The sequence below is a fragment of the Thamnophis elegans genome, chromosome 13 (assembly GCF_009769535.1).
Source record: "Thamnophis elegans isolate rThaEle1 chromosome 13, rThaEle1.pri, whole genome shotgun sequence".
Taxonomy (NCBI): Eukaryota; Metazoa; Chordata; class Lepidosauria; order Squamata; family Colubridae; genus Thamnophis; species Thamnophis elegans.
In genome coordinates this window covers 20,425,277-20,443,707 of record NC_045553.1, presented here as the reverse complement: position 1 = coordinate 20,443,707, position 18,431 = coordinate 20,425,277, and the positions used below count along the sequence as shown (strand labels likewise).

The 18,431-nt window shown below is 45.7% G+C and overlaps 1 protein-coding gene across 11 annotated transcripts in view; it reads right to left on the bottom strand.

Moving 5' to 3' along the window:
• The window catches only part of AAK1 (AP2 associated kinase 1), a 90,964-nt gene that overhangs the window by 60,139 nt on the left and 12,394 nt on the right, over positions 1-18,431 (bottom strand). For all 11 annotated transcript variants that reach the window (XM_032229974.1, XM_032229976.1, XM_032229975.1 and 8 more), the window contains exons 3-7: positions 8,812-8,930; positions 8,377-8,485; positions 4,873-5,015; positions 3,960-4,081; positions 2,225-2,306 (exon numbers count right to left, since the gene is read on the bottom strand). In XM_032229974.1, coding sequence (XP_032085865.1) covers positions 2,225-2,306; positions 3,960-4,081; positions 4,873-5,015; positions 8,377-8,485; positions 8,812-8,930 — 575 coding nt within the window. The remainder of the gene's footprint in view (positions 1-2,224; positions 2,307-3,959; positions 4,082-4,872; positions 5,016-8,376; positions 8,486-8,811; positions 8,931-18,431) is intronic.

Sequence of the window (18,431 nt, the reverse complement as noted above, 5' to 3'; positions counted from 1 at the left end):
ACGCTCTATAGCAGGGGTCTCCAACCTTAGCAACTTTAAGACTGGTGGACTTCAACTCCCAGAATTCCTCAGCCAGCAAAACAACCTTGGCCATTTTAAGACTTCTAGACTTCAACTCCCAGAATTCCTCAGCCAGCAAAGCAACCTTGGCCATTTTAAGACTTGTGGACTTCAATTCCTAGAATTCCTCAGCCAGCAAAGCAACATTGGCCACTTTAAGACTGGTGGACTTCAACTCCCAGAATTCCTCAGCCAGCAAAGCAACATTGGCCACTTTAAGACTGGTGGACTTCAACTTCCAGAATTCCTCAGTCAGCTTTGCCTCTTTCCCTATAGGAAAGAGGTCATCAGTCACCTAGCTGTGTTGGGGGGATGTAAGTAACCCTGTGAAGCACTGTGTCCAGTAACAATAACAAGGAGAACATCCATCCATCCATTCCTTCATCCCAGATGCAAAGGACTGTGACGCTAGAGCCTTCCAAGTGAAACTGAGCAATCATCATTTAATCTCCATGCAAGAGAAGAGGAATAAGTCTTCCATTCTTTGCATGTAGACTCTTGGAAGCCAAAGACAAACAACGAACCCTGGAACTTGGTTTCCATTCAGAAAATGAAACCCAGAGAAACAAGCCCAAGGCAGCTCTCTAAATGTGGAAAATGCACAAAAAATAAGATTGCAAAGATTAGAAGGAAAAGATCAAGGAAAGTGGAAAAGCCTCTTTTCCTTAAAGAAGTTTGCCTTGTTTTGATTCTCAAAAAGAAGCTTTTTCCCCAAAAGGCAACTGGAGTTTGTTGAGAGTTTTTTTCTTTGAATACATTTTGCTTCTCACTCAAGAAGCTTCTTCAGAAAATGAATTCTTTATTGGCCAAGTGTGGTTAGACATACAAGGAATTTGTCTCCCATCCATAATACATACATACAAACAACAAAGTGACAATTTAAAATACAACTAGTAGTTGCTCACTAAGTCATATGGCTCACTGGGTGTGATCTTGAACTCTGTAAGCATTAAGCTTGGTTTGGCAGGTCAGGCGAGTAGTAATTTACAAGCCACCCTTTCAGCTTTAGTCCACAGGCATCTTAGCAGAATTATGGCATGAGCTTTATGGGTCAATTCACAAGCTGAAAGAATTAAACCGACACTTTTGCACATTGACACTTGCAGGCTCATCTAACAGCTCATCCAAACCCAGCTTAATTAGTCGCTTATAATTAATCTCCTTACTTCTGGAAAATGAGACAGAGAAGGAGCAACCTGGGGAAAAAAACCCAGTTCTTCTTGCACTGGGCTTCCTTGCTGTTTGCCCTCCACTCCATGGAGAAGCTGAGGCCATATTTAAAAACCTCTCCCTTACTTGTTGACAGAAAAAAAAAAACCTGTAAGAATTAAATCACCAAAGCCTAATACTTTAGGAGTTGGTTTTAAGTGGGGAAGGGTTTAGTTGCTGAAATTATTGTAAGACACTCACCTTAATCCAAGGGTAGCCAACCTTTTTATACCTACCGCCCACTTTTGTATCTCTGTTAGTAGTAAAATTTTCTAACCGCCCACCGGTTCCACAGTAATGTTGATTTATAAAATAGGGAAGTAACTTTACTTTATAATAGAGAGTTACAGCAAACTCCACCGCCCACCATGAAAGCTGGAATGCCCACTAGTGGGCGGTAGGGACCAGGTTGACTACCACTGCCTTAATCAATCTTGCTAAAGAAGACCGTGTGATTCAAACTTGGGAAAAGGATTTACTTCTGGTTTGAGTTAATTGCCCCAAAGCTTGATATGTGTGTCATGGTGTCATCAAGACTAGAATGTGAAGTATGTAATATGTATGTCAATCAGTATGCATAATATGCCTCATTTGCATAATGATGGCATAAGGCGTGTGAGGTCGCTTCCCATGCCTTGTTCCCTCCTAGAGCCATTCCTCTCTCCGTTTATTTCCAGCTTCACATTATCAGAGATGAACAATACAAAGACAGACTGCAGTCATGAATGACACACTATAAAATATTAACACCAACTCTCTCCATAAAACACTTAAAATTTAAGCACACCAGTAAATATGCCTCATTATATCATTATATACAGCCTGGCCATAACGGCCTTGTCTGTTTTTGTGATTCCAAAATGACATGTGCTTATCTACACCAGAAAAGAAAAGGAATTTGGAAGGTCCAACACACTCCTGGACTCCCTTGGCCCACCATCCCAAGCTCACATACCCAGATATCCGCTTTTGTGGTGATCAGTTTGCCGCTGTAGAGGTTCACCATCTCTGGAGCTCTGTACGAGAGTGTGGTATACCTAGAACAAAGCCCAAATTCGTGTATTTGCAATCAAAGAGTAAGCTCCAACTCTATGGGCAACCTCATGGCATTATCCCTCCCACAAAGACAATCAGGATTTTCTGTTCCTTCAACAACCTTTAGAGTTATTATTTGAAATAGCTGAGCAGGTTCAAAAGTATGTGTATACTGTGTATATACGTACAATGGCAATAAAGTAAAGTAAGGTTCAAAAGTAAACAATTCCAAGGAGACATTTTCTCCTGCCAGAAAATAGGATTCCTGCATTTTGAATAGTCAAAACAACCCATAATAGTTAGATTCCTAGAAATAGTAACTATTCCCTCCTAGTCTTCAGATAAAACGCCAATTACTGGTGCCAAAATAAAAAGCAGATTGTTTGGGATTATTTGAACCTGAAAGGTATAACATAACAACATAACAACATAAGCACAATTATTAAAATTCTAAGAATCTGTCAATATCTTTATCCCCATTTCATATTCCTTTTATGTGCATGCTGGAAATTCCACCAGCAATAAAGAGCAACCACACAAAGGATCATTCTCAGGATCTCTTACTCAGAGTGGGAATAATTATTTGTTGTAAACTTCTGCTAGGTGGCCATCAAGTAATCTTTCAAATGTTCCAGCAGATAACTTGGCAGTTCCTAGCCTGAAATAATGGAACATAACAGAATTGGAGGTTTCTAGTCCAATGCTCTGCTTAAGCAGGAGACCCTACACCATTTCAGACAAATGACAATCCAATCTCTTTTTTTAAATCTCCAATGTTGGCGCAGATACAACTTCTGAAAGGAAGCCGTTCCAATGATGAATTGTTCTCACTGTCAGGAAATTTCTCCTTAATTAGATCTCTCCTTGATTGGTTTCTTACCTAATTCTCAAAGCATTCAAATATTCTCAATTTGCTGTAGTTTTTTTTTTCAAAGTTCCTCAAAAGGTAGAAATATTGAATGTCTGATGTCACCATTGGCCCTTAGTTTCTATATATTGCTGCTTAATCCTCAGCTCTTTTTTTTCCTGATGAAGGGTTACTTAAAATCTTAAACCTTTGGGGAATTATAGTTGGTACTCATAGTCAAAGCTTACACAACTGGGGATTTGGGATTCATAGGGATGTGGGTGGATCAACACAGCCATGAAACACCCAAGAGAAACTGTGGCATGATTTTAGACTAGAATAGAATAACAGAGTTGGAAGGGACCTTGGAGGTCTTCTAGTCCAACCCCCTGGCTAGACAGGAAACCTTAGACCATTTCAGACAAATGGATATCCAACATTGTCTTAAAAACTTCCAGTGTTGGGGCATTCACAACTCCTGGAGGCAAGTTCTGTCACTGATTAATTGTTCTAACTGTCAGGAAATTTCTCCTCAGTTCTAAGTTGCTTCTCTCCTTGATTAGTTTCCACCCATTGCTTCTTGTTCTACCCTCAGGTGCCTTGGAGAATAGTTTGACTCCCTCTTCTTTGTGGCAACCCCTGAGATATTGGAAGACTGCTGTCATGTCTCCCCTAGTCCTTCTTTTCATTAAACTAGATGTACCTAGTTCCTGCAGCCGTTCTTCATATGTTTTGAATCTGATAGATGTACAATGTTTTAGGTACAAAAAGTATTTTTTTTAAAAACCTTGGAAACAGGCAGACTCACTTCTTAATTTCTTCCTCCACTATGTTCACTCCCTCCAACTGAGGGTTCTGTGATTTATTGGTGGCACTGCCAAAGTCACAGAGGACATAGTGGCCACGATCGTGTAACAAGACGTTCTCCACCTGGAAACAAAAGAGGCAGGTAACTACGATAAGCTCAGGGCAAACAGGTGGGCAGTGGGGGTTTTATTTGGATAATGGATAACTCCTGGAGCGCCTGCTGCCCCAAACCAGGTATTTCAACGAGACAAACATTTCAAGCCAAACCAGTTCCTAGAGATACTCCAGGGCTTTCCTACCTGAGCTCAAACAGATGGATGCTGTTAGCCCAAAGCTATCCTTGTAATTATTGGTGCTTTTATTCTGTTTCTGTCCTCTTTTAATTGTTAAGAGTCACTCATACGGAATATTATCCAATGTTCTAGACGAGATGGGCAGCTACATAACTGTAATATGCAAAGGCAAGAGATCTGATCTAAGTTTTACTGATGTATTTCAGAGTTTTTACTCCCTGGAGGGGAAGCAGGGAGTCAAGCAAATTCACTGGGATGAAAAAATAGCTTTGCAACCAATCTACAAATTCATATTCTCAGTCATCCAGGTCATAGTTGTCTCAAAGGTGCTTTTTCAAGAGGCAGACGACTTTCTTGGTTTTCTTTGAAGATGTTTTGCTTCTCATCCAAGAAGCTTTTTCAGACCTGTATGTCTGTATGACTAAATGCTTTAAAAAGTGGCATCATCTACCCCTCCTGCCATTCCTGGTGTAATCCTCTTGCCCGCCAGAGGAGATCCTTAAAGCTTGTCCAGGTTGAAAGGCAGCAGCAGATATTGTGCCTTTCCTCTTACCACACACACACACACACACACACACACACAACCGCTACAGGCCTTTGTATGAGCCCCGCAATTGCTACCTTCAGATCCCGGTGAACAATAGGCGATTTGAACTGATGCAGCCTGGCCACAGCTTCACAAGTGTCGCAAAAGATTTGCAGGACTTCGTTTTCCATGAATCCCGTCTGCAAGCGCTGGTTCATCAGATTCACTACTTGGCCTCCTGGAGGAGAGGAAGGAAGAGAAGGAAGGAAGAGAAGGAACAGCAAAACCATCAGGCAGAGCTATACACATGTTTTGACCTACCAGATAGACAGATAGATAATAGATAAGATAGATAGATAGATAGATAGATGATAGATAGATAGATAGATAGATAGATAGATAGATAGATAGATAGATAGATAGAGATAGAGATAGAGATAGAGAGAGAGAGAGAGAGAGAGAGAGAGAGAGAGAGAGAGAGAGATAGATAGATAGAATTCTTTATTGGGCAAGTGTGATTGGATACACAAGGAATTTGTCTTTGGTGCAGCACTTAATGATAGTCATGGGGTACAAATAAGCAATCAGGAAAGAATATCAATATTTGCAGGAAACAATTCATTCGTTTGGTCGTTAGATTCGTTTCAGGAGTGTGAAGATCTGCCCGTGAATCTCAGAGACTCTGTGCCCAGCCTTTCCTTGCACAGCGTCTCATTTGGAAAATATTTACATGGCAGCTTTCCAAGATAGATAAGGTCTGTAGTCATAAATATTCCTTTGAAAGACTGTTTGCCAGGCCTTGGCTGAATGTGAATGAGAGGAATTCACATTTGTTTAATAAAAGGAGTTTTGTCTGGACCAGGACTCTGCCTCGTGCTTTTTGGGGAAGCCTAGATCAGAACAACAGACGTATTTGAAATCCAAGTTAAAGAAAATGATTCCCATGTTCACTTGACCTAGAAGCAAGCCATCTCATGCTGCTGAACTGGCTTGAATCAAGTCACACAGGTTTCCCCAAACTTGGGAACTTTAAGACTTATGGACTTCAACTCCCAGAATTCTCCATTCAGCTCTGCTGGCTGGAGAATTCTGGGAGTTGAAGTCCATAAGTCTTAAAGTTGTCAAGTTTGATGACCTCTGATCTAAGTGGAGAGATTGCAGAGGAAGGGTTTACAAGAGAGTAAGTTATGCTGGCTGGAGAATTCTGGGAGTTGAAGTCCACAAGTTTTCAAATTGTCAAGTTTGAAGAACTCTGAAGTTACCGAACAGAACAGTGGAGTGACCGCGCAACACCTTCAGCTGCCCCAGCCTCGTTTTAGCCTAAGTTGGCATGTTGGGCATAGCTGGCCACCAACTCTCCCAAGGCACCAGGATGCCAAGGGACTGGGTGGGAAAGTGACGAGCCAATATGTCCACCTTGCTCAGGACTCCGTCTCTGTATGCTGCCTGCAGGCTGTTTCTGAGCCAGACTGAGAGAAGACAAGAGGCCCAACTGCACATCTTCGGCATGCAAAATAAAGGCCCCCAGATACATGGCGAGAAGAAGGCATATCGCTATTTCTGGCAAAGAGAGAGGTGAAGCCTTTAAGAGGAATGATTGATTCTCTGTTCCTCCTCCATCAATTCAGACTTCTAAAGGAGGAAAGCTGCTATTGATGGGAGCTGATGCAGAGATAAATAAAACTGCTGTCAAGAGGCTGCCAAGTGACTCTCCACTAAAGGAGGCCAATTCCTGGATCTTTCCCCGTTTCCCTTCTAAGCAGACCAACGGATGATTCCCAGAGGCAAGAAGGAGAATGCTTCCCAAACGTTGCCCTCAAGTTCACCTAGCAGCCACAATTCTCCTCTCCAAATTCTATATAAACGCAAAGAACCTGGAGGATTTTTCCATACTGATCTCTAAGTAGCTGGGAAAACTCCCCTGCAAGGACCCCCCCAACCCTTTCGTGCAAGGTAAAAGAAAGAAGCAGCCACTTCATTAGCTAGCAGGAAGCCAAAAATGTCTGCAGGTGTCTTCAGAGCTGAAGATTTGGGGTTAGAGATTCAATGGCTGCAATTCGAAACCAGGTTCCACCCAGTGTTGGCGGGGAGGGGGGGGGGGGAGGCTGCAAGCTCTTGACCACAAAGGCATGGGAATTTAGAGACCACTCTTGTCCTTGGGGAGGGGGGCAGGCTAGAGAGCTTGCTTCTGGATAGGACTGGAACCAGAACTCAGTGCATCCCCATTAAATGCACATTGGGTGCGTTTACTAGTTCCTTTTGTCCCATTAACAATGACAATTTCAGCAACTCTGCTTGGAGGAGATCTGTAGCTGCACTGCAGGCAAGGTGTGTGTGTGTGTGCATGGGTATTGGGGGACAAAAAACAAACAAACCCTGGAGCCACAGCTCCCTGTTTCTGCTTTGAGCATTCTAGAGCCAGCCTCCATTTTCGAAAGAAGCCCGGAGACTTTTGCAGAGCTGAGAATCATAAGACTGCGGCAGGATGTAAATTCAATAAATAATAAATAACAAATAGCAATGCTTCTCCTTCAAGATGGACTTTTATAAGCCGTTTACCCCACCAAAGTATATGTGATTTGTACGTGGCTTGTTAGGCTGTTCAACTAGGTGGCCTACATTGTCAAAGAGAAGAAATGCATTTATCACCTTCACTGTGTTCTGCTTTTCTGGTCTTTCTTTTTTGCTATTAACCAAAAACCAATAACAACAATAGCACTTTCTCAATGCTTTACATCCCTCTCTAGGCAGTTTACAGAGTTAGCACGTTGCCCCCAAACCATCTGGGTCAAGGATGAAATGCTACTGTTCGCCCGAACCAATAATAAAATAAATGATACCGGTTCGGACAAACTGGTATTTCTGATGATCAGCTGTGACCTGCGATTTATATTAGATAAAATCCACGCATTTCCTGCTTTCTAGCTAATCTAAGTCGCCCAGCACAGTAGATCGTCAGAAATAACTCACTGTTCTACTTGCGCTCGGTAGCAGGCTCATTCCATTTTGACCCTCTGCGCATGCGCGGAAAGTCCTGCGTTCACATTTGCAAACCTGTAGCAAAGGTAAGTTGATTTCACCCCTGATCTGCGTCCTCATTTTACGAACCTCAGAAGGAAGGAAGGCTGACTCTTAAATAGGTCAGGATCTAACTCCTGGCAGTGGGCAGAATCAGCCAGCAATACTGTACTCTAACCACTGCACCACCACGGCTCAATAAATAAATGAACTATGTTCTATAAATACAGTTAATGTAAAATTTTAATGTTTTAATGTTCCCTTTTTGCTATTTTTCCAACTTGCCTGGAGTCAATAACCCAACTAGTTAAAGGAAACGTGGCATTTAAGGCATAATTTTCTGCTTTGGAGAGAAGCAAACCACATTCCCATTTTCTACAAAATAGGAAAGATAATTTATGGGAGATTTTAGTGATTAATTTGCACCAAAACAGTAAAAACTGCAGTGATTAGATTTCAGCTTAAGCCGAGAAGTCCCAAGTCAGTCCTACAATTTAGTCCAAAGGGTTAAGAAAGAACTTTGCAGAATTCAAGGAATAGTAGATGGCTTGCAAATATGGTTCCTGTGAATGCTTACATACCTCGGCAAAAATCCATCAAGATTAGGACTTCCCACACATCTCCACTGCTGACTGAGTTTATGGTGGAATCAATGTACCCGACAATGTTCTTGTGACCCACAAGATCCCTCTGGAAAAGAACAAAAGGCACATCTTTACTGTGAGCCACAGTGCCATAAACAGCCCTACATGCAAGACCACTAATTTCCTAATTGAACAAAGAAAAGTCCTGGTTGTTTTTTCCCTCTTTGACCAGCCTGTCTGCTGGTTGTTCCTTGACCCTTCACCTTGCATCTGATCTCCATGCCCCGGTTCAAAGCTGCAGAGTTTAAACAAGCCACTCCTTCAAGGTTTAAAAGATCAACTAGCATTGCACTACTTCTCTCAATAACTGCTGCTTATCATCCCGTGTAAACATACCATATGGCAAAGATCACGAGGGCTCCACATACTCACCATAATCTGGATTTCCTGTTTGCAAACTTGCAAGTCGTATTCGTTGTTCACGTACATTCGTTTGAGGGCACATTTCATCCCATTGCTGGTCTTCACCAGAAATACGATAGCGAAGCCACCTGCCCAGGCAAGACAGAAAAAAGCTCAGCTAGTATAATCGAACTATGGATCTGGCCCAGAGTGAGGAACCACATGAACTGGGGTGGGAATAGCGGAGAGATCCCTGTTTAGAGGCCTACAAGTTCTAATGGGGCTCTCTAGGCAGAGTTCTCCAACATTAAAATTAGGTTATTATAATTGCAATGTTGTTGTTAATTGCAAAGTCGTGTCCAACCCATCGTGACCCCATGGACAATGTTCCTCCAGGCCTTCCTGTCCTCTACCATCCCCTGGAGTCCATTTAAGCTCAGGCTGACTACTTCGGTAACTCCATCCAGCCACCTCCTTCTCTGCCTACCCTTTCTTCTTTTGCCCTCCATCGTTCCCAGCATGAGGCCCTTCTCCAGGGAGTCCTTCCTTCTCATTAGGTGGTCAAAGTATTTGAGTTTCCTCTTCAGGATCTGGCCTAAAGAGCAGTCAGGGTTGATCTCCTCTAGGACTGACCGGTTGGATGGCCTTGCAATCCAAGGGACTCATAGGAGTCTTTTCCAGCACCAGAGTTCAAAGGCCTCCATTCTTTTGCACTCAGCCTTCCTTATGGTCCAACTTTCACATCCATCCATTGCAACTGGGAAAACCATCACCTTGACTAGACACACTTTTGTTGGCAGGTTGATGTCTCTGCTTTTTAGGATGCTGTCTAGATTTGCCATAATTGCAATATTTTGCTTAAGTAAGAAAGGTTATTACCCAGTCAATTAGAGCACCATTTGTATTTCAGGATCCATAAGGAATAAGAATTTGGAAGCAGAGTCAAGCCGTCAATCCTATTGGAAGAAGCAAGCTCTTCCATTCTGGAACAGGATCCAGTTGACCATTACACAAGACTTCCCTTTGAGTTTGGGAACAGGCACCTGAATTATCTCCCCCCCCACCACTGCTTTCCTTTGCATTCTCTTCCCTTCATCATTTTTCACTGATTGTACGCAACTGCCCTGCATGCCATTTTCAACAGCAAAATTCAAATAGTTTAGAGGTACCTGCGCACAGGTTTTTTTAAATCAAACGAATGTGATAATGAATGCACTATGAATTCAAGCAGTTTAAACCAATTTTTAAACAGTTCTAACGTTTCCAAAATGGCAAGAGGAAAAAAAAGGAATTTGTGCATGATTTTTTCACACATGAAAAGTACATTCTATTTGGCAACTCCCTCCTTCTCTAAAGTAGAGATTATATTATACATTATATATTCTGACAGCCACCACAGCTTACATTGTGCTGTCCCACTCACTCACACACACATGTAATGATGATTTAATGGGTTTATTAATATTCTCCAGCAATTCCCTTCATCAAAAACCCAGAACTATCCCAATTAAATACAGCCAAAAGCAGGCCAATGAGTCCACAAGGCACTTGAGAGTTTCCCAAACAAGATAAATCCATCAGGCAAAATTAAATCCATAACACCAGAGGCAAGAAAAGTCCAGAATTCACAAAACACGATCCAAAGCAAGGCAGGAATCACAACAACCAGGAAACATGCAACTAAGAAATGAATATTTTGTCCCCTGCATCATCTCCTTCTGTCTGCTGTGCTAAACGGCCAGCTTCTGGTGCAGCCCATCAAGAGGGATGAGACTGCCTCTTAGCGTGTAATCAGGCTGACCTTCACTCCCCCTGCCTTTTCTCTTCCCTACCTCTTCTGGGATGAAGTACAGAAGGCGGTTCCTCTTCCTCTTCACCGATCGGCTCCAGCTGCGTGCTTCCCCACCTGAAGCCTCAGTGCTCTCCGGCTGCAGCTGTGCTTCATCCAAATCCCTCTCAGCCAGCAGTTCCACCAACCACTCCCCTCACTTGGACTCACAACCCCTGCCTCAGAGCCATTGATCATCTCCCCTCCAGATATGTCTGGGTTTCTCCTCCGAACCAACATCCGGAGAGGCATCCGGCGAATAGGAACAGACCGTTTGGGGTATTCCACATGTTGTTGTTTTTGCTCCATTAATTTGCATTAGGCAGGGATGCTTGGAATTAAGAGAGGATCAAAGCCCCCAAAAGACAACATTGTCAGGGTCAGTTTAATGTCTGTGACTCATGAGTTGCATTATGAACCCTGCCTTTCAATGTAGATACAAATACAGCACAAGAACCTCCCTGAGACTTCCAAAACTAATCCCCAGGGCTTAATTGGATGGCAACACCTTGGATCCCCTGCCCAATTCCACTGAGGAAGCCACAGTCCTTAGAGCCAAACCACAATCAATGTTCCCACCATGCACGGTTTTACCACATTCCACCCTGCAAAGGTTAGAAGCACTGGAAGTCACTGGGTGGCACAAGGCCTCTTTTCCGCTGAAGAGGAGGAGGAAACATTCTTGAAACGACCCAGAAAGCCACAAAATGGGCAAAATCACAACACTGGCATTTCTGGGGCACACGCTCAGGACATCACCATGCAACCAGTATAAACCACCTTCCATTCAGCACTTTTATAATAGAGTTAAGATGGGGAAAAATTGCTGTGGTAAGACAGAGAGAGAGAAAGAGGGGTGTGGTAGCAGCCATTAAGAAGGGGCATCCAGCAACAGATTATCATCACAAATAGTAAAATATTCAGTGTTTAAGCAGCTGAGGCAGGAACCAACAGGTCCCAGTTCAGTCGCCAGCGTTATGCCAAGCAGATGCTCCAACCCTCAAGGAGAAGGAAGGGACCGGACCAACGGCCGCTGACTTGAAAAAGGCCTAGAACAGGGATAGTGAACCTGTGGCACACGAAGCCATGTCGCCCAGCACACGCTGCCTTGCCTGTTTGTCTTTCTGGTTTCTGGCACGCATGCATGCACCATGATCAGCTGTCCTTTGCGCACGTGGCAGTGCCAAAAACTAGCGGGTGCATGCGCCCCGGCTAGCTGATTGTCACACGTGCGTGCCTGCCAGAACCTGGAATTTCGGCTTTTCTGGGGCGCAATCCCTTTGCGCACGTGGCAGTGCTGAAAACTGGCCTGCACATGCATGCCAGCCGGCTGATTGCCGGGCACGCATGCGGGCTAGAACCCGGAAATTTGGCTTTTCTAGAGCATGGCCCCGATGAGCTTGCGTGCAAACGACGTTTCTGTGCAACCCTTTTTAGCACTTGGTGCCGAAAAGGTTAGCCATCACATGCCTAGAATCTCAATGCTAGAGCAAACCTACATTTAGGGTTTGATTTCTGTCTTCTGCAACAGGCAGATCACCTTCCACACAGAGATGACCTCGATCTGGGTCTGCCGTACAACAATTGATCTGGCTGGGTGACATCTGGGAGCTTCTCCCACAGGTGAGTTCCTGGGTATCCCTGAAGCGTGTGGACCACCCAGCCTGCCTTCTGGAGAGATACAGAGGCTCCTGGCTGAAAAACACCCTTTGGTTGCTCTCCATCCTCCCCTCCCATTATTCTGGGCAAAGCAGGAGTAGCAGCAACAGCCACCACTTCCTCCATCTCTCCCGTTGCTTTCAGCCAACATCAAGGGAGCGTCTTGGTTTTCAGTAGCATCTGCCTTCCCAGCCCAGGTGCCTGGAAAATTAAAGGCAGCCCACCCTTCCTAGCTGCGGTTTCAACGGGCAAGACATTTGTGAAATGCTCACCTTTCCTCATGTGAATAATATTTCATTTTTAACAAAACCTACAAAGGAGGAGGAGGAGGAGAAACAAGTGACAACTGGGACCTTGCCCAAATGAGCTGCTTCCTAGCAAGCCGAGTCTGCTGGAATAGCAGCTTATTCGTTATTTCTTCTAGTAGGGGTAAGGCAGCCTCGCTGACTCATGCAACCTAAGAGATGGGGGGACGCTGCTAAGAAGCGTGAGATCCAAAGGTCAACTGGCCCATCTCAGCAGCAGCAGCAGAGGGAGGGAGGGGAGAAGAGGAGGAGGAGAGGAGGAGAGGAGGAGAGAAGAGGAGGAAAGAAGAGGAGGAAAGGAGGAGGAGGAGGAGGAAAGGAGAGGAGAAGAGGAGGAAGAGGAGAGGAGAAGAGGAGGAGGAGAGGAAGAGGAGAGGAGGAGGAGAGGAAGAGAGGAGGAGAGAAGAGGAGGCTCTGTAGGCTTCAGCAGGGCTGGGGGAAGGCAAAAATGCCATTTTTCACCAAAACGGGGGCATTTTTTTCTTCCTCCAGTCCTGCTGAAGCTTGCCGAGTACTTCTGGGGGGATGGGGGAAGGCAAAACACCCCCTCTTTTGCCTGTTTTTCACAAAAATGGGATGTGGGGGCAGGGCTTCAGGAGGCCAAAAATGACTATATTGGGGAAATAAGACGCACCAACATTTCCACGCTCTTTGGGGGGGGAGGTGCGTCTTATACTCCAAAAAATACAGTAAATGGTTTCGTACAAAATAAATACAACAAAATTGGTCACCAGGCTTGAAATTTTGGGCTTAGAGAACCTAGAACTATGCCAACTACGGTCTGACCTAAGCATAGTACACAAAAGCTTCTTCAGCTTCAACCACAATGATACCAACAGAGTAGTCAACGCCTGGAATGCTCTACCTGCACATGTGCGAGACCTGAATGGCTGCCTGGCTTTCTCGCTGTGTAGAAAGCCGGATGAAAAAAGACCTCAGAGAGCCTTCGAAACCTGTTAATTTATTACCAAAGGTCACCCGAAGAGGACTGGAGTCTGGGGAGTAAGAGAGGAGAGAGGACCAGGCACCTGGAAGTCTTCTGAAGTTCGTGAATGGGGGAAACTCTCGGCGGCCTGGATTTACGGCCTAGATTTACACCCTGCGCCGTGGAGAGGAAGACGGCGGTGCCGCGCTGCTGACGGCAGCGTTCTACTATAGCCTCGGCCAGACAGCAGCATTTATTTACAACCTTTGGCATTTTTGGAGTTTTGGAGTTTAGGGAGAGAGAGGAGAGAGGATCGGACATCTGAAGCCCTGAAAAAGCATTCAAGAACCAGGAGTGACGCTGCCTCCTCCTTCGTCATCATTTCTGTTATTGGGATAACCAAAGACCAGCTCAAAAAAAAAAAAGAGCTGGTCTTTGAAAAAAGATTTCAAAGAACAGCCGCCTCCGGACGTTTTTCAAGCAGCGAAACCTCGGCGGCTTGAAACTATCCACGCTGTGCGGAGAAGATGGCGGTGCCGCGCTGCTGATGGCAGCGCTCTATCTTAATTTCTGGCGTTTGTGGACCTTATTTTGACTTGATTCCAACTGAGCGGTGAGCCCCCCCTCCCCCCGCTGGAGGGCCAGTAAGTCTGAGTCAGACCGAGCACTGATGAGAGCCTATATCAGAGCCTATCTCGTGGCAACACGGGCGGCAAAATGTTTGCATTTTGCCGCTCTTATTGCGTCTGCTGAATCGCGCCCAGCCGCCTTGTTTAGGATAACCCGCTCCCTCCTGAAAGGGAGGGACATGGATGAACCTTTGCAAGGTAGAGCTGAGGAATTTGTTCATTATTTAACGGATAAAGTCGCTCGGATTCGGACAGACCTGGACTCCAATTGCACGGTACCAGCTGAGGTACTGGGGGAAGGTCTTGAGCGGAGTTTATGGATTGAGTTTCAACTTGTCACGCCTGAGGAAGTGGACAAGGCCATGGGAGCGGTGAGCGCCTCCACTTGTATACTGGACCCGTGCCCTTCCTGGCTGGTTTCGACCAGCAGGGAGGTAACACGCGGCTGGATCCAGACGATAATTAACACCTCTCTCTGGGAGGGATCCTTCCCGCTCCTCTTAAAGGATGCGGCGATGAGACCCCTCCTGAAGAAACCGTCTCTGGACCCAGCCATTTTGAGCAACTATCGCCCGGTCTCCAACCTCCCCTTTGTAGGGAAGGTTGTTGAGAAAGTGGTGGCCTCTCAACTCTGACGGTCCTTGGATGAAACCGATTATCTGGATCCCTTTCAGTCCGGTTTCAGGCCTGGCTACAGCACGGAAACTGCTTTGGTCGCGCTGATCGATGATCTCTGGCGAGCCAGGGATAGGGGTCAGTCCTCTATCCTAGTGCTCCTTGACCTCTCAGCGGCCTTCAATACCATCAACCATGGTATCCTTCTGCGACGGTTACGAGAGGTGGGAGTGGGAGGCACCGTTCTTTGGTGGTTCTCTTCCTACCTCTCGGACAGGTCGCAGTCGGTGTTGGTCGGAGGACAGAGGTCGACCCCGAGGCCCCTCAGTTATGGGGTGCCGCAGGGCTCGGTCCTGTCCCCCCTCCTATTTAACATCTACATGAAGCCACTGGGTGAGATCATACGGCAGCACGGGATTAAATACCACCAATACACGGACGATACACAATTGTATCTGTCCGCCCCGTGCCAACTCAGTGAAGCAGTAGAAGTGATGGGCCAGTGCCTGGAGGCTGTCAGGGTCTGGATGGGAACGAACAAGCTTGCACTCAATCCCAACAAGACCGAATGGCTATTGATGTTCCCTCCCAAAGATTGGCTAATTATTCCATCTCTCAGTCTGGGGGGTGAAATTATACGCCCCTCAGAGAGGGCTCGCAATTTGGGAGTCCTCCTGGATCCACAGCTGAATTTAGATCATCAGTTATCGGCTGTGACCAGGGGGGTCTTTGCACAGGTTCGCCTGGTGCACCGATTGCGACCCTATCTGGACCGGGAGGCACTTCAGATAGTCACTCACGCCCTCGTGACCTCAAGACTGGACTACTGTAATACGCTTTACATGGGGCTGCCCTTGAATTGAATTGAATTGAATGGGTTTATTTATAGGCCGCCCTTTTCCCTGAGGGGACTCAGGGCGGCTAACAACTCATAGGAAGGGGGATACAAACAATAACATATAACATTACATATAATTAAAAAGTAAACAACATTCATCCAACATTCGGGTGGGGGCAGATCAATCTCTACCCCAGGCCTGGCAGGATAGCCAGTTCTTGAGGGCTGCGCGGAAGGTCTGAAGGGTGGTGAGGGTACAGATCCCCACGGGGAGCTCGTTCCAGAGGGTCGGAGCTACCACTGAAAAGGCTCTCCTCCGCGTAGTGGCCAGCCGGCACTGGCTGGCAGATGGCACTCGGAGGAGGCCTAATCTATGAGATCTAATCGGTCTCGAGGAGGTAATCGGCAGGAGGCGGTCTCCCAAGTACCCAGATCCACTACCATGGAGGGCTTTATAGGTGGTAAGAAGCACCTTGAAGCGCACACGGAGATCAACAGGTAGCCAGTGCAGCTCGCGGAGGATAGGTGTTATGTGGGTGAACCGAGGTGCACCCACAATCACTCGCGCGGCCGCATTCTGGACTAGCTGAAGTCACCGGATGCTCTTCAAGGGCAGCCCCATGTAGAGCACGTTGCAGTATTGAAAAGTGTTCGAAGACTTCAGTTAGTCCAGAATGCAGCCGTGCGAGCGATTGTGGGTGCACCTAGGTACACCCATGTTACACCTATCCTCCGCAAGCTGCACTGGCTGCCCATTGGTCTCCGGACTCGCTTCAAGGTGCTAGTTGTTACTTATAAAGCCCTACATGGCATCGGACCTGGGTACCTGAGAGACCGCCTCCTGCCAATTACCTCCCAAAGACCAATTCGATCGCACAGGCTTGGCCGTCTCCGGGTTCCATCTGCCAGCCAATGCCAGCTGGCGCCCCCCCCGGGGGAGAGCCTTCTCTGTTGCTGCTCCGGCCCTCTGGAACGAGCTCTCCGTGGAGATCCGGACCCTTACTACCCTCCCGGCCTTCCGTAAAGCTACAAAATCCTGGCTGTTCCGGCAGGCTGGAGGCTGTTAAAGCACCCAGCCCCGTCTTAATTGTGACTGTTGTGGATTTTAAAATTGTTTGTATTGTCTTATTTATTCCCTCCCCTGTTTATTGTGAGCCGCCCAGAGTCCTTCGGGAGTGGGCGGCATACAAAACCAATAAGCCTAACCTAACCTACCTGATTCCCTTGTTACATCCTCAAACCCCCATAACGTCAACCTCAAACTGTTGAACATGGACCTCACCCCATTCCTAAGAGGTCCATAAAGGGGGCGTGCATAAGCGCATCAGTGTGCCTACCGTCCCTATCCTACTCTCCCCATTTATTCGTACCCATTTCCTGTGTTCATGTCCATGTTTATACTTATACCTGTCATCTCGTACATGTTTGACAAACTAAACTAAACAAAACAAAATAAAATAATGAAATAAACAAAATAAAATAATGAAATAAATAAAATAATATGATGAAATAAATAAAATAATAATATAATAAAAAATAAAGTAAAGTGAAATAAAATAAAATAAATGCCGATTTCTGCTCTAATCCCAGCCACAATTCCTAGAGAAAGCCTGCCAGGTATAAATGCAGCCATAATCCTCCCAGAAATTCTCTCTGATACTGCAATAGGAAGTGGCCAACTCTTTGCTGGCTTGCATTCCCTCTGAAGCTTAGCCAAGCAAGGAAGGAAAGTTGCTTGCATAAATCCCTTTCCAAACTAGAGTAATTGCTGCAGTAAGAATCCAGGTCCTTATTTTGTGTTCTTTTAAAAAAAAAAAAAAAACCAAACAGGAATTTGCAGAATAGAAGAATGGTTATTTTTTTTTCCCAAGGAGTTTTCTCAGTGGCTGTTTTTTCAGCCGGGAATATGCCAATGCACACAAAGAACAGCAGCAGAAACACGACAAAAGTACTGCACATGAAATGATTTTTATAAAGCAAGGTGTCAAAACTCTCTTTCATCCAGTCTCTAGACTGCTATAGTTTCCCAGGATTTCCAATCCAGCCTCTTCCATCAGGCTTGGCTGACATGGCTTTCAGCAGAGGCTCCCCTACTCCCCTCGTAAAAGGAAAAGGCAACAGCAACATGAAGTCATAGCCCATCCACTACCTGAAGTTCAGCCTGGGTGAATGCTGAGCGCTGGATTTTTCCCAGGCTCTTGAGGTCTCTGCCCAACACTTAGATCAGAGGTCTTCAAACTTGGCTACTTTAAGACTGGTGGACTTCAACTCCCAGAATTCCCCAGGCAACATAACTTACTCTCTTGTAATCCCTCCCTCTGCAATCTCTCCTCTTAGATCAGAGGCCTTCAAACTTGGCAACTTTAAGACTTGTGGCCAAAGGTTGTTTTGCTAGCTGAGGAACTCTGGGAGTTGAAGTCCACAAGTCTTAAAGTGGCCAAGTTTGGGGACCCCTGATCTAGACTGACAGATCAGATATGGGGTTTTGCTTCACTCTTTCCCAGTCACTACAAACATGTGGTTCACTCAAACTGTCATCTGGTACTGAATGTCCTCGCTGGCAACGTCCGTGAATCAGAACAAGGAACAGGTCACCTGTGGGGTGTTAGTCATGAGTGACAGGACATAAGAACGCAAGCCAACCCACCCAAAGAGACGTCTATGGAGATTGTCAGTCATCCGGGTCACGGCTGCCCCTAAGCTGCTTTTTCGAGCTGAAGAAGCTTCTTGAATGAGAAGCGAAAACCAGAAAGTCCAACTGCCTCTTGAAAAAAGCACCTGTGGGGCAACTGGACTTTCTTGGTTTTCTTCTTTGAAAATATTTCGGTTCTCATCCAAGAAGCTTCTTCAG